This window comes from Panthera uncia (genome assembly GCF_023721935.1).
Source record: "Panthera uncia isolate 11264 chromosome A3 unlocalized genomic scaffold, Puncia_PCG_1.0 HiC_scaffold_11, whole genome shotgun sequence".
NCBI lineage: Eukaryota > Metazoa > Chordata > Mammalia > Carnivora > Felidae > Panthera > Panthera uncia.
The window spans coordinates 50,982,647-51,007,668 of record NW_026057578.1 but is presented as its reverse complement, the minus strand read 5'-3'; the positions used below and the strand labels follow the sequence as shown (position 1 = coordinate 51,007,668).

Here is a 25,022-nt window from a genome sequence, read left to right as displayed (position 1 = left end):
AAAAAATAAAAAATAATTTAAAAAACAAATATAGTTGAAATCTCTTGGTATACTTTCCTGTTTCAAATATCCTCCCATCCACTTTTCTTCCATGAGGAAAGCATTTTCCTAAATTTGTATTACTTCTGTGTATGTCTTTATACTTTTATTACACAGTTATGTTTTCTTAGCAGTGCATGAGATTGTTTCTTTTGTTTTAGATTGTATATAGTGTATGCTATTTGTGTTACTATGAAACTTAGAGTTTTGACTTAACATTTTTTAGATTAATTCATATGGATTTATGTAGCTTTAGTGAATTACTTTCATTTGTAGCTATATAGTATTCCATTAAAGAGATCACAACTTTTTACATCTTGTTTCTTAATGATAGACATTTAGAGAGACGGTACAATAGAGTGATTACAGATTGGGGAGCTGGGGACCTGATATACCCATTCAGACTCCAGTGCTGTCATTTGCTAAGTATAGAGCTTGGTTTCTACTTCTGCAAAATAGGGATAGCACTTGTGTCACAGGGTGTTGTGACCATTACATGAAATAGTATGTAGAGCATTAACACCATAAGCATTATTGTCATTAGCACCACAACAAGATGACAATAATGTAGAATCAGTGTTATTTTGTGCCATTTATTAAATTCTGTTGAAATGGAAGTCATCCTGTAAGAAGGGGGGAGTATAGTGAAAACGAGGGCTTGTAGACAGTCGAGGTGGCTTCTTTCAGATGACTTCTGTTTTCTCTAAGGTAAGCAAGGTTTTCCACAAGAGTGATGGGAAAGGAGTGTGGACGGATGATTTGAGAGTGCTGAGGGTTTGAAGTGGCCTTGTTTGGGGCATTGTCTGGCTAGGTGTTTGCAAAAGAATTTCCTGTTTCGGTGTATATACTCTTCTTGTTTGTTTTGTTTTTTCTCACCAACCTTTTCACCTCACAAGTCATGAAGGCTCCACCTCCATTCTCGAGTCTTCTCTTTCCCTCCTCACATGGCACATCTTGCTGCCTAGCTGGTCTTTCACAGATGGATCTATCCAGGCCTATAACCTTCTCCATCCTGAATCCAAACCATTTGTGACCCTTTATCACACGTTTCATAATATTTCCTAGCTTGGCATTGACAGATCTTCAAAATATGGCCCTGTCTTGATGCTTTATCTTCTACTTCTGTACTCATACTCTTTTCACAAAATGAGGCTATCTGCTGTTCTCTGGGTCAATTTACCACCATTCTGTGCTTTTGTTCTATTTCTTTCTTCTCTACCTAGAATATTATTTTCTCCTCTCTCCCCGTGCGTGTGGGGGCTGTTTTTATACTGCTGTCAGGGTATTATGTTATGACTTCAAGGTAGTTATGCTTGTTTTCATCCCCATTGGTTGAATTTTGTTTTAAGTTAAAATAATTTTAGTATGAAAATTTTCTAATATAAAAATGGAAGAAATGAACCTCCATGTACTCATTACTCTGCCTTAGTTACTGTATTACCATGTTTGCTTCATATATCTTGTTTTTGTCTCTTTTAATGGAAATATAATTGACATAGTTTCAGGTATACAACATAATGATTTGATATTTATATACTGTGAAATGATTACTACAGTAAGTCTAAATATCCATTAAGATAGTTACAAAAATTTTCCTTGTAACGAGGACGTTAAGATCTATTCTTAGCAACTTTCAAATATGCAGTGCAGTATTATTAACTACAGTCACAATGCTGTATGTTACATCCCTGTGGTTTTTTTATTTAAAAAAAAATTTGTAATATTTATTTTATTTTTGAGAGAGGGAGAGAGACAGAGCACGAACATGGGAGGGTCAGAGAGAGAGAGGGAGACACAGAATCCGAAGCAGACTCCAGTCTCTTGAGCTTTCAGCACAGAGCCTGACATGGGGTTCAAACTCCAGAGTGGCGAGATCATGACCTGAGCCGAAGTCGGACCCTTAACCCACTGAGTCACCCATGTCCTTTCCATGATTTATTTTATAACTGGAAGTTTGTACGTTTTGACCACCTTCACCAATTTTGCCTACTCCCCAATTCCCACATCTGGCAACCACCAATCTGTTCTTTGTATCTAGGAGTTCTTTTTTCTCTGTGCTGTTTGTTTGTTTGTTTGTTTGTTTTAGATTTCACATATAAGTGAGATCATAAGATACTTGCCTTTCCCTGTCTGACTTACTCCACTTAGCATAATGCCCTCATGGTCCTTCCATGTTGTTGCAAATAGCAAGACTTCATTCTTTTTTGTGGCTTAATCACAGTGTGTGTGTGTGTGTGTGTGTGTGTATACATGAATATATGTATATAAATCGCATTTTCTATATTCTTCCATTAGTGAACACTTAGGTTGGTTCCATGTCTTGGCTTTTGTAAATAATGCCACAAGGAACATGGGGTTGCAGATATCTTCTAACGTTAGTGTTTGTGTTTCTTTCAGATAAGTACCCAGAAGTGCAGTTGCTGGATCATATGGTAGTTCTGTCTTTAAGTTTTTGAGGAACATCCATACTGTTTTCCACAGTAGCTACGCCAATTTACATTCCCACCAACAGTGCACAAGGGTGTTCCCTTTTCTCCATACCTTTGTGAGCACTCGTTATTTCTTGTCTTTTTGTTAGTAGCTAGCCATTCTAACTGATGTGATACAGTATTTCACTGTGGTTTTGATTTGCATTTTTCTGATGATGAGTGATGTGGAGCACTGTAGGACCGTCTGTATGTCTTCTTTGGAAAAATGTCTAGATCTTCTATTTTTTTTTAATTTATTTTTAACATTTGTTTAGTTTTGAGAGACAGAGCACCAGCAGGGAAGGGGCTGAGAGAGAAAGTGAGAGGGAGACACAGAATCCAAAACAGGCTCCAGGCTCTGAGCTGTCAGCACAGAGCCCAATGCAGGGCTTGAACCCATGAACTATGAGATCATGACCTGAGCCGAAATCAGATTCTTAACCAACTGAGCCACCCAGGTGCACTGCCACCCCTCCCCCTATTTTTAAATCAGATTGTTTTATTTGCTGTTGACTTGTGTGAGTTCTTATGTTTTGGATATTAAACCTCATGAGATGTATGATTTCCAATATTTTCTCCCATTTGGTAGGTTGCCCTTTCATTTTGTTGATGGTTTTCTTTGCTGTGCAGAAGCTTTTTAGTTTGATGTAATACCACTTGTTTATTTTTGCTTCCCATGCCTTTGACTTTTGGTTTCAAATTTTAAAAATCATTGCATGGGGCACCAGGGTGGCTCAGTCGGGTAAGTGTCCCACTTCGGCTCAGGTCACGGTCTCACAGTTCATGAGTTCAGGCCCTGCATGAGGCTCTGTGCTGACAGCTCAGAGCCTGAAGCCTGCTTCAGATTCTGTGTCTCCCTCTGTTTCTGCCCAACCTGCTCACGCTGTGTGTGTGTGTGTGTGTCTCTCTCAAAAATAAATACACATTAAATTTTATTTTTAAAAAATCATTGCAAAGATGATGTGAGGGAGCTTACTACCTATGTTTACTTCTAGGAGTTTTATGGTTTTAGGTCTTATGTTTCAGTCTTTAAACCATTTGAGTTAGTTTTGTGTGTGTGTGTGTGTGTGTGTGTGTGTGTGTGTGGTATAAGGGAGTGGTCTAGTGCCATTCTTTGCATGTAACTGTTCAGTTTTCCCAGCACCATTTACTGAGGAGACTTTCCTGTCCCGTTGTATGTTCTTGGCTCCTTTGTCATAAATTAACTGACCATAAATTCATGGGTTTGTTTCTGGGCTCTCTATTCTGTTCCATTGAACTATGTGTCTGTTTTTATGCCAATACCATACTGTTTTGATTACTGTAGCTTTGTAATGTAGTTTGAGATCAGCTTTGTTCTTCTTTCTCAAGATTGCTTTGGCTATTGGGGTCTTTTTCTCTCTTAATTTACTTATTTAAAAGCAAATCCCAGACATTAGGTCAGTTGATCTCGATACACTTCAGAATTAGTCTCTGATAAGATGGTCATTTTCTTATATAAACATGTGCTATTATCACATCTAACTGAGTGAGTGATAAATCTTTGGTATCAACCAATACCCAGTCCCTGGTCAAATTTTACCACCTATCCTAAGAATATTCCTTTACAGTTGGTTTGTTTGAACCAGGATCTAAACAAAGTCCATACTTATTAATACATTTGATTGTTATGTCTCTTAAATTTCTTTTAATTTGGAGGAAAACCCCTTCCCCATTTTTCTTTCTTGTAATTACTTTTTTGGAGATATTAGCTCTCTTGTCATGTTGAATTATCATTTTGAATTTTTTAAATAAACTTTTATTTTTAGAATAATGTTAGATTTATGGGAAAGTTGCAAAGATAGAGCATTCAGTCTATACCTCTCACCCAGTTTCCTCTCTTGTTAAGATCTTTCATCACCTTCATAGTGTCTTTTTGTCTATTTCAGCATCCTGTCCGGGATACTACCTTGTGTTTATTAGCCTTGGTTGAATTTTAAAGTAATTTCTGATCGTAAGCTCTCTTCTACTGTTGAGAAGAATAGCCATTTTCTGGCTAGGGGGCAGCACACTGTAATGGTTAAAAGCATGATTTAAAACCAAGCATAAGGTTTCAAATTCTTAATCACATAAAAATTGTATGATCTTGGACAGATTACATGTACTGCTACCACAGTTTCAGCATCTTTAAAATGGGAATAATAGTATTATTTACTTTATTGTATCACTGCAGAATATAAATTTGATAAATGCTTGCAGAACATGCCTGGCACATAGTAAGCACTCAGTAAATATAGCTCTTAACAGAGGTATTATTTCCTAAATCACAGTGAATGTCAGGGAAGAAGCTGGGTCCCATGGTAGGGGAGAAATGAGTTTGCTAAGAGATGAGTTCCTTTGCTTTGTGTGATACGGATCTCAGTAAGTTTTAGGTATTTCACCTCTATCTTAAGAATTTTTGTTCAGTAGAACATATTTCTCTAGTATGTGGAGACCAAATATGGCTTTACAGGGATTTCTTAATATCAGGATTGGGGAATAAAACTGCATACTTTTTTTTCTTTATTATTCTCATGTAGTGATTGGTTTGTGTTTTGAAATAGCCTCCTTTATAAGGTACCAGAAGCAGGTGGTTTGTATGGCTTAAACACTAACATTTGTTTATGGCATGAAGTGCTCTCAAAGGAATTAAAATGGGCTTGGTCATATTCTCAGTGCCTCTTCCTGCACCCACACCCTCCTAACGTCGCTGTGTTGTCTCAGTTGCTTCCAGAGCCTCCCTTGTTGCCATGTAACAGTCTACATGGTTTCAGCAGACTTGCTCTGTTAGAGGAAACCTGTATTCATTAGAAGTTTTGCCTTTTTTTTTTCCAGAACTCATGGAAACATTGAGTCATCACATGTACTCTGCAAGGAAGTAAGGCAGCATTGGTAATTTCAACCTGCAGAACTCAAAGGAATCCAGGAGTTCAGTTAAATTTAAGACTACCAATTTGACTCCTTTCTTTCACAGGCCTTTACTTCCGGACTGGTGGGAGAAAATTAGCTGAGGAGGAAGATGTGTATTAGTGAGTATTGTACAGGAGTGCACTATAGGTCTCTTTCCAAATCCTCAGACTCCCCATTCACAGTATTCATCTAGAGCATAACTAGACTACTTTTCATTTCCAGGGATGGAAAGTGTGGGCCAGCTGTCTCTAGTCTGTGTTTATAGTCTGGGACTTTTCCTCAGGGCACCTGTGCCTGTCAGGGTCCTGAGCTTTCCAGAAGCTTCCTGGGTTAGATTTATCAGTATTGAAAGGCAGTTCTAGTTCAGAGTGACCTTTTGATGATCTGTGAGGAGAGCATTTGGGGGCCCAGAGACAGTGTAGTCATTGGCAAAACAGGAACATTTGAGTCAGGTAAACTTGGGTTGGGATCCACATTATCTGCCTTATTGGTTATGTTGTTTGGTCAAGACATTTAACTACCAGGGTGCTAAGTGACTCAGTCATTTGAGCATCCGACTCTTGATTTTGGTTCAGGTCATGGTCCCAATGTCATGGGATCGAGCCCCACAAGGGACACTACACTGAGCGTGGATTCTCTCTCTCTCTGTCTCTCTCTCCTTCTGCCCCTCTCCCCGGCTCACACTCTCTGTCTCTAAAAAAAAAGAGAAGAAGAATAAATAAATAAATAAAATAAAATTTTGAAAAGACATTTAACTGTTTTAACACTTCATAACTTCATCTGCAAAACGGGAAGAGTGATACACACCTCATAGGACTGAGATGAACATTAAACTAGATAGTAAGCACAGGGTGCTTGGTAGGCACTTAGACCCCTCTGTTGTTAGTAATGATCAACCATATTAGAGAGTTGGGAGACTTTGAACTTTGTGAGGTGAACATTTTTGTGTCCCAGCTTTTTCTTTTGTAAACACTCTCTAAAAACTATTTATCAGATTCAAAGTAGGTTTAAAATGCCTGCCTCTCTGTGAACAAGATTAAAGGAACATGAAGTACAGCTCTTGCTGTATTTCCCCAGGTCAGTGTTATTGCTTCATCACAAACAGAATATGGGGAGATGTTAACAGTGTCAGTGCTTACTGCCTCTCCTACCGCGGCCTCTCCATTACCTCCTAAATTCCTCTCATACCACTATAGCTCAGGCTGTTATCTCTTCCCTGCACTGCCTCCATGATTGTCCCCACTTGCTCCTTAAAATCCACCCTCCCCACATGCCACTGTGAGAGCAATCTTTGTGGAACAGATTTGATCGTGTTGGGCCCTTGTTTAACAGTATGGTGGCTTCCCTTCACTCTTAGGTTAAAAGATGCCATGCCACTGCCTGTCTCTCACCTCACCTGCCAGCACTCCCCTTTAGCCACAAGGTGGGATTTCCTTTCCTCCTGGCCCTGGGTCTCTATCAACTGATCCTGTTTCCACGAATGCTCCCCACACCTTGGGCCCTCTTGCCTTTAGTGACTTCATACCTTTTGGGTTTGGGGGGTATCAGATCCCAGCTTTTGGGGGTAATGTTTCCGTTTCAGAAAATGTTTCCCTGCCATCCCTCCCCACTCCTTGCTGTAAGCATTCTCATGGTACCCTATTCTTCTGTCATTTGACACGTTTTTAAATCTGTATTTGTGTGATTGTATGATTAGTACTAGTACCAGCAGTAGACTGCAAGCCCCACAAGGACAGTGGGTCCCTGGTCTTAGAGCAGGACTTGCCACATGTTTGGGGCTCTCTCAGTGTGCAATGATTGCCTTGGGGCGGTCACAGCACACTCTTCTGTGCCCTTTTGCTGAGCCCTGCCCATCAGTCCTGATGTAATGTTGTCTGTGCCTGTCCCCTTCTCATTCCCATGAACAGCCTCAGCTGGACCCTCATCTTACACTTGGGTAATGAGATCCTCTGTACATGGCTTTCCTTTTTTTTGCGTGCTACCTTGAAAGCTGTGGTCCTGGCTTAGAAGATCCACTGCTTTGTCAGTCTCACTTTCCTCTTGACATATCTCTCAATCACATTGCACTGATGTTTCCTCCACCTGGAGTGCCGTCCACTTACCTCTCCCCAAATCCTCTTCTGTACTGCTGTTCCCACTCAAACCCGACCCACTCTAGAGGATGCATCCATATTTCATTATATATATTGAGGGTTTCTGAGGTGTCCTTTCTTCCTGATTTGATTAGAAATCCCTTTGGAAGATGGGATAATGGATCTTAATTTAATTTTTCTCTTCGTTACCTCAAGCATTTTAAATTTTGGTTCCTTATTAAATAGAACTATATTTTTTTGTTGTAGAAAACTTAGAAGATATAGACAGTCCACAAGAAAAAATAATTTTGAATCTTTTCAAATACTGCCCACCAGAGATATTTTGGAAGGTATATACTCTTCCAAACTCTCTGGTGTTTGTGGGTGTGTGGATGTGCATACATACATGGTGTATACATATGTAGTCTTTCATGTAAAATGGAAGCAGTGGGCAGTGTCCTCAACTCTTTTTTCACAAAGTACTATATCGTGAATACCTTTTTGTAGCAAATAATTGTCATCAATCACTCTCAAATGGTAAAACTATGCAGGAAATATTGTCCTTATTGAAATAATTATGTCTTTAGAGCTTTCTTAAAATTTTAAATTCTTTTTTTGTCATGGAATTGAACTTTTATCTGAGCTAGGGAGAAAAAAATAACAGTAAGTGAAGAGATGACACTGACATTAGAAATGAGGCGACACAAATTTTTTTATGTTGCCTTTGAGATTAGAATTTATACAGAACCTGGAAATATTTTGAGAACTTGGTGAAAACAGTTTTGATATAAAAGTTGATGTGTTGACAGTGCTGTTTTAATGAATCCTATAGTGAGGTAAGGCAGGTATTGTGGTTTATTTTTTATGACACGCCTCTTGAATTCCAGGGCAGGGAGCAGAACTGTATTTCTTCTTCCAGGTTCTCAGAAGATCAAAATTCCTGGCTCGTGACTGACTCTCTTGGAATGTGGAAATAACTGTTTCTTCCCTCCTCTCACACACAAGTACTTCACCTATTGGATTTTTTAAAATGAGAGTTTAGTTTAGAAACAGGCTCAGCACATATCGAGGTATAAGGTGGACAAGTAGAAAGAGTAGAAACAATATTTATAGCAATGTTATAAAAAGTTATATTAAAACATATGTCTTAGGTTGAATGTGTGAAAATTTTTATTTTCAGAAAAGCTCCCTTTGTTGAAATATTACCAGTAGGATTTCTTTTTAAAACAAGTTTCCTTAGAGAATTAAAAATTACTCTGTTAAAAAAGTTTAATCTTACACTCCGTTTTCCAAAAACATGTTTAGTGCATCAAATGAGGTACCAACATTATAATTTATGCTCAACTGGGTGGCTCAGTTGGTTAAGCGGCCGACTTCGGCTCAGGTTATGATCTCGCAGTCTGTGAGTTCGAGCCCCACGTTGGGCTCTGTGCTGACAGCTCAGAGCCTGGAGCCTGTTTCAGATTCTGTGTCTCCCTCTCCGTGACCCTCCCCCGTTCATGCTTTGTCTCTCTCTGTCTCAAAAATAAATAAACGTTAAAAAAAATTTTTTTTTTAAATAATTTATGCTCTGGAGGAAAAGTGCAGTCCTCCTGCAGACACCTACTTCCTTATTCCTTCCCTATGGTCTCAGGGCTCTGTTGAGGAGTATTCTCTGGTTTTGCAGCAGATGTGTTTTGGGGCTGGGATGATCAGTATGCCTTTTCATGGCATTTTATATTTTCATTAGATCTTACTTTTGGAATAGTTCTTTTCTCCCAAAGAGAAAGTACACAGGGAAAGAACAATCAAGAAAAGTTCAAAGATGCTCAGTATCTTTCTCCTCTGTTCCTGCCTCTACACTGAGGATCTGACATATGGTGGGACTCCAGGAAATACTTGTTGAAGAGCTAATGTATAAATCCTGACCCTTGTGTTCCTAATTTACTCAGCAATGGAATTTCTCACTAATGCAATCATTAGGGGTAAAGTGTGCTGTGTCAGAACTTAGTCGACATTGGCACATCATGTTACTCAGGTCCTTTCTTAAAATCAAGTCCTTTTAATATAGGGGAAAGACCAGTGATAATCATCTAATTTGGTTTCTTGTGTTTCTAAATGGAAAAATTGAGGATTTTCATAGTGAAATGACTTCCTGTGTGCTTATATGTCAAGCATAGCAAGAAGACTGACAAACATGGAATATTTCTGGTTTCTTTCTTGTACCCTTACACCAACTTACCCCGTACTTAGCCCTTTCAAAATGTGGATGGGATAAGTTACTTGAAATTTTATTTCAAATTCCTTTGGAAATAGAATTCACCATATTTTGACAGCATCTTTTGAGAACAGTCTTTAATTATCTAACAAAGTACTGCAGATGACCTCACGTTGTTGGTCATGAGAGAAACTTCAGTGTGTGTCTGGCTCGGAACGATGCAGTGAAGTTCTCACAAGCCTCTGATGACAGGTCAGGCTGTCCACTCAGGTGTGTCCAGCTTGAGTTACAGAAAAGCTGATTAAGGAAAAAATTCAGAGGGACTTGTTGTGGTGTCATCTCCTTATGAATGGCATCGTTTTTTTGGTGATTTTTTTTTTTTTTTGACTCTGGCCTGGTTTTTTAGGCAGTTTATTCTGCCTTCCCATATTCTTTGTTCTAGTTAATTTCATCTTCAACCTACTTATGATGGCATGTCAGAGTTAGAACTCTTAAGCAGCAGATCTGTTTTCAGTACTGCGTCCTTCCTGCATATTGATAGCCCAGAGCACTCTAGAGAGGTCTCATTTAGAGAGATAGCAGGGCTGATAAATATTTAGGAAATGAATGTGTTAGACATAGTGAGAAAGGACGATATTCTTACTTTACTAGAGACTTTGCTTTCCCCTGTAAATGATTATTCATAAGATAAAATTTTAAAAAGGATTCATTTTCATTAAGTTCAAAATTAGTTGCGAAACATAAAATTATTCTCTTATTATGTGTCACACAAGGAAATAAATGGCCTGGAAATGTACAACTGCTCAGCCAGTTTACAGGCTCTTAGTAGCTAGTACAAAAGTTACTGCTAATGAGGCCCACTTAACTCTGCCATGGAATCTGGTTTGTCGCTGTCTTATTTCTGTGTAGGAGAAAGATTCACAGTTTAGTAATACTAATGATCAGTTTTAGAAGTTTGATGTTTAACTAGGTTTCTTTACCCTTTCGTGCCTGAAGGAGTACTTAGACCAAGTACACTAAAACCTGGACTATGTTATAGGAGTACACTTATCATGATGAGCACTGAGTAATGTATAGAATTGTTGAGTCATTATATGTACGCCCAAATCTAGTATTAGACTGTATGTGAATTATACTTCAACTTAGAAAAACTAGATCATGTCAGGTATAGGTAAAAATCTAGGCTAAATTTTTTTTTTTATTCCAGTCCCAAGTGGGAAGTGTTTATACCGTGGGAGGTACTGTTCAACTCTACAAAAGCTTTTGACTTTTTACAGTATCACCAAGAAAGTAAATTTTTGTAAAAGTATAGAATAGGTGTGCCTTTTAAAAATCTCATTTAGGTAATGTTGAATGTCAAATGCAAAAAAAAAAAAGTTTCAAAATCTCATAAGTAGCACTGTAAAGTGATTAGGCTGTCAAAATCAATTGGTTGAACCACTAAATCAAAGAACTTATTTAAATAATGCAAACGTCTACCATGTATCTGGTCTTGTGGACACAGTTGTAAATGATCTGATACATTACTACCCTCACAGACCTGTTATGCTAAGGGGAGAGGTGGGTAGAGAAGCAACCTGTTGTGAGGCTGTGTGATTATGAGGACAGGAGCACAGTTGCCAGGGGAAGGCACTCGGAACAACAGAAAGGGAACTGTGGGTGCTTAGGGTCTAGAAATGCTTCTTATAAGTGATGATCCTTGCACTGAGTCGTAGTGGGATGATTAGGAGTTGGTCCATCTTCTAGTCTTATAAAGCTGCATGTGGAAAGGCCAGGAGGTGAGAGGAAGTGATGCCTGTCCTGGGAACCTCCCGGAATTCAGTGCAAGTGTGGGAGGGCATGGGCTCAGCAGGGTTCACTTGGCGCCCCATGGCAGTGAGCCAGTCAAGAGTTTTTCAGCAGGATCAATACATGATATTTTAAAAGAACACTTTGACGGGGCACCTGGATGGCTCAGTTGGTTAAGCATCTAACTTGATTTCAGCTCAGGTCGTGATCTCATGGTTCATGAAATCCAGCCTGCTTGGAATTCTCTTTCTTCCTCTCTGTCCCTCCCCTGCTCACTCTCTCTCTCTCTCTCTCTCTCAAAAATAAAGAAACAAAAAAATTTAAAGAGCACTTTGAAATTTGGAGGATAGATTGGAAGAGGGTAAGATAAGTGGAAGAAAGATTGGTTCGGAGACGTTAAGGGGAGACAAAGGAACTCTTCTGAAACAGTGCCTAGCCCAGTGCAGAGCACTGAGTGAAAACTTATTGAACAAATGAGATCCAAAATCCTACACCGTGGTGTTGCAGGTTTCCAGAGAAGGGGAAGATCAGTGCAAGTCAGAAGATCCAAGGTAAAGTCCATCTGTTGGCTTCTGAAGAATCTATCGTTTCCCTGAAATGATGATAAAACTTTGTGTTCACATGCATTTTCTGAGTCATTAACTTTTGTCAGGTTCATAAAAGGTTCCTGACCTTCTGAAAGGTGAAAAACCACTGGGTTAGATGTTAGCCTGGCAGAACAGGACCTTGCGTGAGGCTCTGTAGAACTTTGTATTTAGTCATCTCAATAAAGGGCTTAAATTTATAAAAGATATTATCAGCTATTCTGATGACGTTAAGCTGGAACAGATATCTAATTATGCCAGGAGTCAAAGTACGGATTCAAAGAGAACCTAACAGTTTGGAGACAAGTGAACAAAAGTTGTAATCAGGTTCACAGCCCAACTGTACTGTATTGAAAGTGGGATAGAAGATGCTTCACCTTAACAACTTTTGTGAGCTGTTGCTCCTTAACAACCACTGGGCATGGGGGCTGAGGAAAGCTCTGGGAGTTCTGGAGTGCTGCCTGGTAGTGAACACTTGATGCCTGGAAGCCTCTGAGAAGAGGCAGAATCCCAGGTGAGTGATGCTGTATAGGAGTATGAGAGAGGAGTATTCCGCATTGGTCCTCAGAGATTGTTTGGAGTGCAGAATGAACTATTTCCCTGTATAGAGACCCACAGAAAATGCACTGGCACAGGCCTCCCTCTGTGCTGTCAACAGAGGGCACAACTGAGAGCTCTGTTTCTATGGAAAAGTATAAAAGTTAACAAAAAAAAGATGAAGACATGAGGCCACTTTTGCTGACACCGCCCTGTTGTGTGTTCCAGGGGTGGGCTCTCCCTCCCTTGGTGCTGAATGAAGTTCAGGAACACCATTGTGAGGAGAGGAGTTGATAATCTGGCTATCCCGTGAGCTGCTTGGTCAATGGTGTGTTTTGTGGCATTTGTGAATTTCCTATTCAGAAATTGTGTGGGTTCCCAGCGTGTATCGTAGTGCTGGTTCTACTTATAGCTCAATAAAATCTGAGAGCACATCCGAAGGGGTGCTAGAGACTATGTGAGAGAGCTTTACCTTCAGCCCCAGAATTTAGTTTTACTTGGTTGTGACAATTTCGTTAGACCTTAAGCATTCATTTACTGAAATTCCTATTTGTCATTACAACCATTTTATAAATTTTTTTTAAGTGCTTATTTATTTTTTGGGAGATGGGGGGGGGGGGAGAGGGAGAGGGAAAATGAGAATGAATGAACACGGGGAGGGGCACCAGAGTGGCATAGGGGACAAAGGATCAGAAGCAGGCTCTGTGCTGACAGCAGAGAGCTGGATGTGGGGCTCTAACTCACGAACTGCAAGATCATGACCTGAGCTGAAGTCCGATGGTTAACCAACTGAGCCACCCAGGCACCCCTCATTACAACCATTTTAAAAGTCAGAGAGCAAGAACTGTTTCAGTTTGTTTGTTATATAGCTTGGGAACTTTTTTTTTTCTGTTCACATCCTTTAACCTTAGACTCATCAAATACAGGATTCGTCCTACACAGTTAGGTGTTTCCTGTCTCGTTAACCTTTAGTAGTTGCCGAGCACTTTTTCCTTGTCAGCATGCTGCATTACTTTTTTTAAAGCTCTTTTAAAAATCAAACTCTGTTATTTATATCTTTCTATAGAAACAAGTCCTATTTAATGTTGAGCTTTCTTGAAAGTAATACTACACTCTATGTTAACTAAATGGAATTCAAATAAAAACTTGAAAAAGGAAAAAACAATGTCAAGGTCTCTGTGTTTGTAGTGAATATAATATTAATTTGTATTGTATTCATCAAGCATCTAGAGTGGTGCCTAGAGTGAAAAGAAACAGAATTGGTGGTTTCTCTTCATTTGTTTTTCACATCTGTTTTGACAAAACTGTAAGAATTAGACACTTTAGGAATCCTAATTTTATGTTTGTTATGGTAAACTAACCTTTTCTGTATTTTAGGTCTCAGTAGGATCCTAGGGCTTTGTACAAAAGACATATGTAAAGACATATGTATTTTTTATTTATTTTTGAATAGGCAGAATATCCAAAGTTCTGAACAGAATTTGGTAATAGAAAGGCTTTCTTCTGCTACTGTCCCCAAGTTCCCCAGAGGCCTCCAGTATTACCCTTTTTGAAAGAGATAACATTTGTCACTTGATTCTTTTACATGTTTCACAACTATTTAAATCTAGTGTTAACAACAAAATTAGTAATTTCTTCCTTGAATCTTTAAAAGTGTGTGTTATCGGGCACCTGGGTGGCTCAGTCAGTTAAGTGTCTGCCCATTTGTTTCAGCTCAGGTCATGATCTCTCAGTTCATGGGTTTGAACCCCGTGTTGGTCTCTGCTCTGACAGTGTGGAGCCTGGTTAGGATTCTCTCTCTCTCCCTCTCTTTCTCTTCCCTTCCCCTGCTTGTGCTCTCTTTCAAAAAAAAAAAAAAAAAAAGTATGTTACATTTTGGCGGCGCCTGGGTGGCTCAGTAGATTGAGTGTCCAACTTCGGCTCAGGTCATGATCAGGTGGTTCTTGAGTTCAAGCCCTGTGTCAGGCTCTGTGCTGACAGCTTGGAGCCTAGAGCCTGCTTTGGATTCTGTGTCTCCCTGTCTCTGCTCCTCCCCTACTCACACTCTGTCTCTTTCTCAAAAATAAACATTAAAAAAAATAATTAAAAAATGTATGTTACATTTTGATGGCAGCTGTAAGTTGTCTGTTTTCCGCTGGGGTGGTGGAGCCAAGGTGACAATTGTGGCCCTGAAGGGAGCTAACATCTGCGTGTCCTGGGTGAAGGAGTAAGATATGGACCCCCATCTTCCTTGTGGGTGCCTTAATATTTGTATTTATAATATAGATACTCTCAGGGGAATATGTTAATTCTTTAACCCTTGATGCAAAAAGAAGTTTCAGAGACATTTCTCTGTGCTCTTGTTGAGGGGATTCTAGAAGGGAAGGAGGTTGATACAGATCACTCAAGGAGAAATTATTGAAACCATAAAGTCAAACTATTGGCTAAGAAGTTGCCAAGGCTCTAGACTGTATCTGTGAGACAGTGCTGTATACTGAGTGGAACTGAATCAGAACTGGAGGCTACAATCCTGCATGCTGTTGCACTAACATCATTTGGAACTGTAACAGTAAAGACTTGCTCCATGTTATTTGTCCTCCATTATTTGCGAACCCCTCTTGCAAACACTCACCTATACCCCACACACACTAAAACAGAGCCCCTTTCTATCTTTGTCACCATCTGGTGTCAAATGTGCATCTACTAGGGCTGCATAGGCACCCAAAACACCTTTAGGCAGACAGTGTTGATTACACTGAGGTGCATATTTGATGAGAGGGAATTTTTAGAATAGGTAGTTAAACAGATTTAGAAAATCACTGAATGGAGGTTGATAGAAGAAACCACGTTCCTTTCAGTTATGAATTTTTGAGTAACATCTAGGGGGGAAAAGACACTTCTTTTCTAAAAAGGATTTCAGATAGAATGGAGAAAGGGAGGAATTGCACTGTTTCCCTCACAATTGTGCCTTTTTTTTTTTTTTTTTTTAAAGGAAAATATCCCAAAGAGCTCTTGATGACCAGGCACTTCTTTATACTGACAGCTGCTTGTGGAGTCTTCGTGCATTTCCTGGCAAATAAAATAGGGCAGGACCCTTTAGTCATTACCCTACTGGAGCTTTTTAGCCTAATTTTAATTCAGAATGATGCTGGAAAGATTTATAAAGGAATTGGTGTGATTATTCATAACAATTAAACTTTGCTTATTAGTAAACACGTGAGACCCAGGTCCCTGACACCTCCCCCCATCCCCTCCCCCAAGGTGCAAGGCCCAGAGATAAGGCAGGCCAGGCCTTGCTGAGGAGGGTGTGTACCAACAGAGAAACAGGAAGCTGTGCTTAGCCCGGCTTGCCTGGAGGTTTCCAACTCTGGTCAGGTGTACTAAAGTCCCGGCAAGAGACACGTTCGTTCTGAGCCCTAGCAGCCACGCTGCTCGGCATAAATGCTTCAGACTGTCAATAACTGATGTGTAGAGAGAAGTATGACTGCATTACAGCTTAAAGAGCTGTCCCACTCAGGTCTCTACCGGAGAAGACGAGATCGCCCCGATAGTGTGAGACTAAATGGGTTACCGGAGGAAGAGCTAAGGTGAGTGCAAAGTCATGGTTGGCTGGAGGTCAAGACACCTAGTGATTGCAGCGAGATTCCTGCCTCAGTGGATGCAGCAGTGGGGAATACACTTTGAAGAGGTTCCACTGAAACCTCTCAGTCTGTAATTAAAGACTGAACACTATCCCCAGATTGTGCTGGATTGGAACTGTGCAAAACTAGAACTCATTTTTCCATTTCTTCACAAATCCTGTAAGTTGTTTTAGCTGTTCCCCAAAACTGCTGTGCTGTCTTTAAAAATTATATAATCATCAAAGTAATATTTGGAAACAATTGATTTTTCCCCCTTAGTTTAAAGATAGATTGCTTTGGCTTATTAGAACATGTTTCTGTGAGGAGTTTTTCTTTGAATTTTGGTGGTGAGATTAGTTTGTGATGTTTTGAGTGGGGGTTGGGGGGTGTTCATAGAGCATTCTTTGTTATTGAAATGGTTGAGCAAAGGAATGCAGAAGCTATTGAATGTAACCTAGGAAGGAAGGACATCAAAAATCTGGAGACCATTTTAACTAAAAGGTTAGGGTGTTTTGTTTTGTTTTGTTTTCAGACTTAATTTGCCTCATTTTAGTTTTTGTTACAGCTATTGAGAATTGTTTTTAGATTTTTAGGTTCTAAAAAGTCCCTGCAACGTTAAGCCATATGTTAAAATATGCTAACTGTGAAGGGTTTAGATTTTGTTTCTGAGATGAAGTGTTCCTGTTTTAGTGCTGACAGGAGGCTGCAGTAAAGAGAGACTTCCTTTTCTTTTTATTACGTTTACTCTATAGTACTTAAGTTTGTTTATGGACTCATGACTTAAGTATTTGAATATTTCAACTAGATGGTGAGAGGGATATTTACATGCTGTGTGTTATTTCTCTTTTTTCTATAAGTTCATTTTTAGAGTTTGTTTTAAGTTCTGTATTTAAATTTGACAGGGAAACAATTATCAGGAACGCTTTTTTAAACTTCTGTAAGTCTGTTTGTCTTACAGCCAGCTATATATACTACAGGAGCTATACTTTGGGAGGGAAACATTTACTTGAAAATTATCAACTCTTTCAATAACTTTTGAAGAGAATAGTAGCATTAAAGGACCATTATCGATGCTAACATTAGATTTTATTCCTTACTATGTCAGGTGTCTCTTAGGTACGTATAATTGTATCAATTTTGAATTGATTGGATTTAAAGACAGAATTTAAAGGCTTCAGAGTTTGAATTGTTACAAATTTTATGAGGTTTAGTGAAAATATTGAGCTCTCTCTTGCTAAACAGATAGGCTTTTGGAAGTGTCCTCTGAAATCAACATTTACAAGCAGACTCCAAACTACTCTTGAGCCAAGAGTGAAAAGTTACTGGAAACAGTTTTAATTTCAGATTTGGGGTCCTAAGGAATTTCCTTTATAAAAAAAAAATTAAGATATATAAAACAACATTTGAGACCAACCATATTTTATTTATTTTTCGGACAGTAGCAAAAGTACGCATGAATAAAATTGCGTTTATGCTCAAGGAGGTAGTTATTTTTATAATGACCTTCAAAACAACTGGATATTTTCCTTTTGTCTAGACTTCAAATCAAAGGAGGAAGAATATATTTTTCTTGAGAGAGATGGGGGTAGGTAGGGGCAGAGGGAGAGAGAGAGAATCTTAATCAGGTTCCATGCCCAGTCCAGAGCTTGATGCAGGGCACAATCTCACCACTGTGAGATCTTGACCATGAGATCATGACTTGAGCCAAAATCAAGAGTGGGACGCTTAACCAACTGAGCCACCCCAGTGCCCCAAGGAGGAAGAATAATTATTAAGAAGTATTGCTTGTTCTGTTGAGTTAAGGGGAAATATTTTTCCACCCATTCTGGTGATACAGTTCTCAGGTGATAATAAGGGACTTCTGCTTCTGTGATTTCTCTGTCCTTTACTGCAGAGAGAATGACCATTATTCCTTATTTTATTTAAAAAAAAAAATTTAATGTTTATTTTTGAGAGAGAGACAGAATGCAAGCAGAGGAGGGGCAGAAAGAGATGGAGACACAGAATCCGAAGCAGGCTCCAGGCTCCAAGCTGCCAGCACAGAGCCCGACGTGGGGCTCAAACCCATGAACTACAAGATCATGACCTAAGCCAAAGTCAGACGCTTAGCTGTCTGAACCACCCAGGCGCCCCTATTATTCCTTATTTTAGGAGTGTGGTACTTAGCTAGTAAAAGTAGGCAATTGTCTGTTTTTCCATGGACTTTTTATCAATTTAGAGAGTCAGGTTGTTTGTTTTTCTAATTTTATAGTAAGCCTATTTTTAGCATTAAATCAGGTTTCTTAGTTAATAGGAATCAGGGAGGGTAGGGACTTTGAAATTAGGCACACCCATTTCAGCACCACTCTGTTAGACAAGTTACGTAATCTTGTTAAACCTCAGTTTGTTCCTCTTTAGAACGAAGTAAAAATAACTGCCATTATTGAGCATCATTTACTATCTCATAAATTCCTCACCACCAACCTACAGAGGCAGAGGCGTTATTTAAAAAAAAAAAATATTTCAATGTTTATTTATTTTAGAGAGAGAGAGACAGACCACGAGCGGGGGAGGGGCAGAGAGAGAGGGAGACAGAATCCGAAGTAGGCTCCAGGCTCCCAGCTGTCAGCACAGAGCCCGATGACAGCACAGAGCTGTCAGCACAGAACCGCGAGATCGTGACCTGAGCTGAAGCCGGACGCTCAACTGACTGAGCCACCCAGGCTCCCTGAAGCAGGGGCATTATTATATTGTGCATAATGGTATAGGATTAATGGCTTTCATGCATTATTCAACTAATTTTTATTAGGTGCCTACTCTGCTAAATAAAGATGTAGTGATGAATCAGACACAGTTCTTCCCCTTTAAGGCACGCCACGGTTTTGGCACATGAACTGTGACCAACAGGTGCTCTTCACACAAGCAGTTGTTTGACTTTGAATACATGTAATATCAAACATTTCTCACACCGCCTCAGTATTGCACAAGACCCATACCTGCTCACATTCCTTCTCACTCTCCTGTTCACTTTCTTGGCATATTTATGAACTCTAACAGAATGATAGAAACTAAAAGAGCTATGCTCATTGCCAGAAAACATTTTTCTTGAAAGTTAAAAATAAAAGACTATGCTCTGAAACAAAATACAAGTGTTTAAGGAGGACCGTGAAAGACATGAAAACAACCCTGGCTTCAAACTTGTAAGAGGCAGCATGAAAAACACTGACTTTATAGACTTTTATTTTGATGTACTAAATATAACCTGAAACTTCCCCTATTGCATACTTTGTACAACAGACTATTACCCTCTACATTTGAGGGTTATGTTATGGCAATTTATTTTATTTAAATAGTAGTTGTTACTACCAGTGGAAAGTGTCCTGTGGGTCTTTGTCTTGAGTTCTAGAGCATGTCCTTAATTTTGGCTAGATTCTAACATGTCAAAGAAACCATTGGAAATTATTTTCCCTTGTGAAGCTCAGTGTTAAGGATTTGGATATAGTGTGGATGTTCATTTGTATCCAAGACTATATAAAGTCTGTGTATACAAATACAGATTGTCTTTCTGTCCAGTTCTCATGACCTGGATACAACTGGTATGACTTTCAAATTTGAGCAATGGACTCCTTAGCACAACATAGCTCACACTTTTATGTCAGTCGGCTCAGAGCTTGTTCTGAGTTTCACACCTCTAAAAAGAATTTACCCTTTTTTCCTTGGAATTTTTGATCTTCAAAAATCACATCTAAGATAAACCCTTGGGGCCCCTGGGTGGCTCAGTCAGTTGAGTGTCCTGACTCTTGATTTCGGCCTAGGTCATGATCTCATGGTTCATAGGTTTGTGCCCAACATTGGGCTCTGCACTGACAGTGTGGAGCCTGCTTGGGATTTTCTGTCTTTCTCTCTCTCTGCCCCTCTCTTGAGTGTGTGTGCATTCTTTCCCTCTCAAAAATAGATAAACATTTAAGATATACCCTTATCTGTATACTTAATCCTTAACTATTTATTCCATCCTTCAAACTATGTTGCGCCCAGACACCTTGTTTTTTGATGAAACATGAAGAACATGCCTAACACAATACACACACACACACACAACACACACACACACACACACACACACACACACACACATACACATTCACATACACCCTTTAAAATTCTCACTCACTTTTGGGGTGCCTGGGTGGCTCAGTCAGTTAAGCAACTGACTTCAGCTCAGGTCATGATCTCACAGTTCGTGGGTTCAAGCCCCACATCAGGCTCTGTGCTGACAGCTCAGAGCCTGGAGCCTGCTTCGGATTCTGTGACTCCCTCTCTCTCTGTTCCTCCCCTGCTCATTCTCGGTCTCTGTCTCTCAAAAATAAGTAAATGTTAAAAAAAATTAAAATTCTCACTCACTTTTGCTCTCTCTCAGATATAAAGGATCTGTAAGTAACTAATTGGGGATACCTCAAAAGTCAAGTCTTTGCTGGGTAGGCCTGAAACATAGTTTACATAGAAACATTGGCCAAAGCTGGCCCACTGCCTGTTTTTGTATGGCCCATGTGGATTTTATATTTTTCAGTGGTTGGAAAAAAGTTGAAAGAAGAATATTGTATAACATACTGAAAATTACATGAAACTCAAATTTCACTATCCATAATAAATGAAGTATTTTTATTTTATTTATTTTTAATTTTTTAAATGTTTATTTTTGAGAGAGAGAGAGAGAGAGAGAGAGAGACCAACAGAGTGCCAGTGGGGGAGGGGCAGAGAGTGAGGGAGACACAGAATCCAAAGCAGGCTCCAGGCTCTGAGCTGTCAGCACAGAGCCCGATGCGGGCCCGAACCCAGAAACCGTGAGATCACTACCTGAGCTGAAGTTGGGTGCTTAACCGACTGAGCCACCCAGGTGCCCCTCAAAAATAAACATTTAAAAAAAATTTCAGGGGCACCTGGATGGCTCAGTCGGTTAAGCGTCCGACTTCGGCTCAGGTCAAGATCTCACGGCTCGTGGGTTCGGGCCTTCTGTCAGGCTCTGTGCTGACAGCTCAGAGCCTGGAGCTTGCTTCAGATTCTGTGCTTCCCTCTCTCTCTCTCCACCCCTCCCCCACTCATGCTGTCTCTCAAAAATAAACATTAAAAACAATTTAAATATTTATTTTTGAGAAAGAGAGAGTGGGGAGGGGCAGAGAGAGGGAGACAATGGATCCAAAGCAAGCTCTGCACCGATAGCAGCAAGCTCCATGCAGGGCTTGAATCTAGGAACTGTAAGATCTTGACCTGAGCTGAAGTCAGACACTCAACCAACAGAGCCGCCCAGGTGCCCCATAAATGAAGTTTTGCTGGAACACAGCCAAGCTTCTTTGCACGGTTGTCTCTAGTAGTTTCTTGCTACAGTGTACAGTGGCATTAGACCCTTGGTCTAGTTCTAAGATATAAAATCCTTCTGTTTTTCCCTGTTGTTCCTTTAGTTATGCACCTACTCTCTCCACTCCTCCACCTCCCAGTTAGATTTGTTGTACCTGGATAAAATCAGGGCTGTGTCAATCTTGAAATGAGTGAGGAAAACAAAAGAAAAAATACTTTGAAGTTTGTATCCCTACATGAAGTTGATAGATGCAGCAGTAAGAATTTATTTACTTGTTAGAACTTCTTAATGCTATCTTTCCTGCACTTTTTGTGATGGAACTGGCCAACGAGGAATAGGAGGAAGTGCAAAGTAACCTTTACTTTCTGATTATTAAGTAAACCTTCTGAGCTTGTATCTTTCTAGATATAGGACATAATCATTTTTAAGTAGTGGGAATGTCCTTGGGTTGCTGGGGTGGCTCAGTCAGTTAAGCGTCCGACTCTTGATTTGGGCTCAGGCCATGATCTCACAGTTCGTGAATTTGAGCTTCACGTTGGGCTCTGTGCTGGTAGTGCAGAGTCTGCTTGGGATTCTCTCTCCCTCTCTCTGCCCTTCCCCACTCGCGCTGTCTCTGTCTCTCTCAAAATAAGTAAATAAAAAGTTAAAAAAAAAAAAAGGTAGTGGGAATGTACTTGACTTGGTTTGAGAGTTGAAAACTCAGATCATGTGTTCTGAATAATACATTTCCACTGGTTGAGCCCTTGTTATGGGTTGGGCACTATGCTAAGAATTTTCATAGTTTGGGAGTTTTTTGTTTGTTTTTTAACTCACAATTCAATAAGTGAGGAAGAAGAACCTAAAGTTGGAAAAGGTAATCATCATTATTAATCAGTTCCTGTCCTTGATTCTGAGTTCAGTTGAGGTTGGAGTAGGTCAGCTTAGGATGTGCATTTCTTTGCATACCTGCTTTGCAGTTTGCTTATTATTTCTTTGCCTGTATTTTGGATGAAAAACCAATGTTCATATTTGAGTTTGAGACATATAGTCTGTGAGACAATTAGGGGGATAAAATTGCAGCTTTGCCGTTTTTGTCTGTTCTTATTTAATGGTTCAGCAAGAACATATTTAATCTTCCTAACAGTGAACACATCACATAGTTAATAAATATTTTTTTCTCTGAGAGATGTATCATTTTGTCAGTTTTGGTTTCTTTAAAGGTAGTAGTGCTTTCTTATGTGTGTTTAAGGGTGTAATATAGACAAATACATGGGGGGGGGGTGGGATCATGCTGGAATATTATGCAGCTGTGAAGAAGAAGGAAATCCTGCCATTTGTGACAACATGAATGGACCTTGAGGGCCTTATGCTGATAAGTCAGAGAGGGAGGCACAAATACTGTATGATATCACTTTTATGTGGAATCTAAAAAAACTCACCTTGGGAAACCAGAGAGTAGAATGGTCGTTACCAAGGCCTGTGGGCTGGGGGTGTTGAGCAGATGTTTTAAGGGTACAAACTTGCAACTAGTAGCTAAATAAGTCCTGGAAATCTAATGCCCAACATAATGATTATAGTGAACAATACCGTATTCAACACTTCAGAATTGCTAAGAGACTAGATGGCAACTATTCTCAACACAAAAAGGAAATGATAATTATGTGCCATGGTAAAGATGTTAGCTAAAGCTACCTTAGCAATGATACCACAATATACAAATATATCAAACCAACAGGTTAGGTTGGCTTCTTCAAACTTCTACAGTGTCACATATCTCAATTATATGAATGTTTCTAAAATAGTATAATCCACAAGTATTTATATTGTAATAATTGGCTTTACAGGCATACCCCTCCTCATCCTGCTCACTTTACCTGTCCCTCTCCTGTGCTCCTCGCCGTTAGTAGAGGATTCTCCAAAGCCAGAGGCTTGGCCTTATTTCTGTTGCATCCCTAGCATCTACCATAGTACCTAGGAGGTCATCACTGTCCAGTATCTATTCCTCACTTGATGAGTGAAGAAATTAGAAACTAAACAGGCTTAGAGGTACCTCTTATATCTTCCAAAGCATCATGGTCGAAAAGATCATGGTCATTTTGTTTTTCAGTAGTTTGGGGAAACTTATTTTCTGAAGGAGAATATATTTTCCTCTTTATCACCTAAAATATTTCTATATAGTTTAGAGACTAGATGCTGAAGTTAAAAATAGCAATGTTAGTGAAAGGAATAATTAAAAAGTGAAAAGTCTTTAGATAAGGATCCCTTTTCTGTTTCTCTGTACAGCTGAGAGACATTTAGGAATGAACCTCAACTTCAGAATCAATTTGTGAATTTGTTGTCAATAAACATAAAATTTTCTCAATGATTTGCTATCACAATTAAATGCCAACATTTTAATCATCATAATTGCTTTCCTATAGCTTCAAAAATACACATAAAACCTTAAAGTATCAGTTATAAATCACTTATAAAAACAAAAAAAATAGCAGTTGACTAACAATTGCACCTTACCTACATTATTTGGATAGATGCTATTAAAATGAAACCATATTACTTATATTGTATATATTTACATATAAAAATATACATTTTGAAAACATAACCACTTATTGTGTATCTGTGAGACCCAGTTTAATTCTGTGATTAAAACAGGCTTTGAGGGGTGCCTGGGTAGCTTGTAGATTGAGCAGCTGACTTTTTATTTCACCCAGAGTCTGCTTGAGATTCTCTCTGCTCCTCTCCCCTGCTCATGCTCGCACTCTCTCTCACTCGCTTGTTTAAAAAAATAAGTTTTGAACGTGAATATTCTTTTATAGAATATCTACTTTTAGGGGTGCCTGAATGGCTCAGTTGAGTGTCCAACTCTTGATTTTGGCTGTAGTCATGATCTCATGGTTCTTGAGTTGGAGCCCTACATCAACTCTGCTCTAACAGTGTGGAGCATGCTTTGGAAACTCTCTCTCTCCCTCTCTCTGACCCCCCCCCTCCCCGTTCGTGTGCATGCTTTCTCCCTCACTCTCTCTCTCTCCTGTGCACGTGCTCTTTCTCTCAAAAATAAATAAACAACAACAAAAAAAAGAATACCTGGGGCGCCTTGGTGGCTCAGTATCCGACTTTGGCTCAGGTGCTGACAGCTCGGAGCCTGGGGCCTGCTTCGTTCGGCTTGTGTCTCCTCTCTCTGCCCCTCCCCCGCTTGTGCTCGCTCACTCACTCTCTGTCTCTCTCAAAAATAAATAAATGTAAAAAAAAAATTTTAAAAAAAGAATACCTGCTTTTAGAAGTAAATACTGAATATGTTTTCAAATAAATATATGACTCCTTAAGTCTTTTTAAGGCCATGTTGGTTTCCTAGAGCTGTTCCACAAACTGGGTGGCTTCAAACGGCAGGTTTACTGTCTCACAGTTCTGAAGACTAGAAGTCAGAAATCAGTGTGTCAGCAGGACCACATTCCCTCTGAAACCTGAAAGAGAGAATCCTCTTCTAGCTTCTGGCATTTGCTGGCGTTGCTTACTTACTGTT

General features: G+C 39.5%; 1 protein-coding gene across 4 annotated transcripts in view; it reads left to right on the top strand.

Annotated features, from left to right (window-relative positions):
• The window catches only part of LIMS1 (LIM zinc finger domain containing 1), a 156,677-nt gene that overhangs the window by 70,892 nt on the left and 60,763 nt on the right, over positions 1-25,022 (top strand). The window contains exon 1 of one of the 4 annotated variants that reach the window (XM_049650161.1): positions 97-16,158. The exons of the other annotated variants lie outside the window; for them this stretch is intronic. Coding sequence (XP_049506118.1) covers positions 16,052-16,158 — 107 coding nt within the window. The 5' untranslated portion in view covers positions 97-16,051. Of the gene's footprint in view, positions 1-96; positions 16,159-25,022 lie in introns of those variants that run through there. 4 annotated transcript variants of the gene reach the window in all.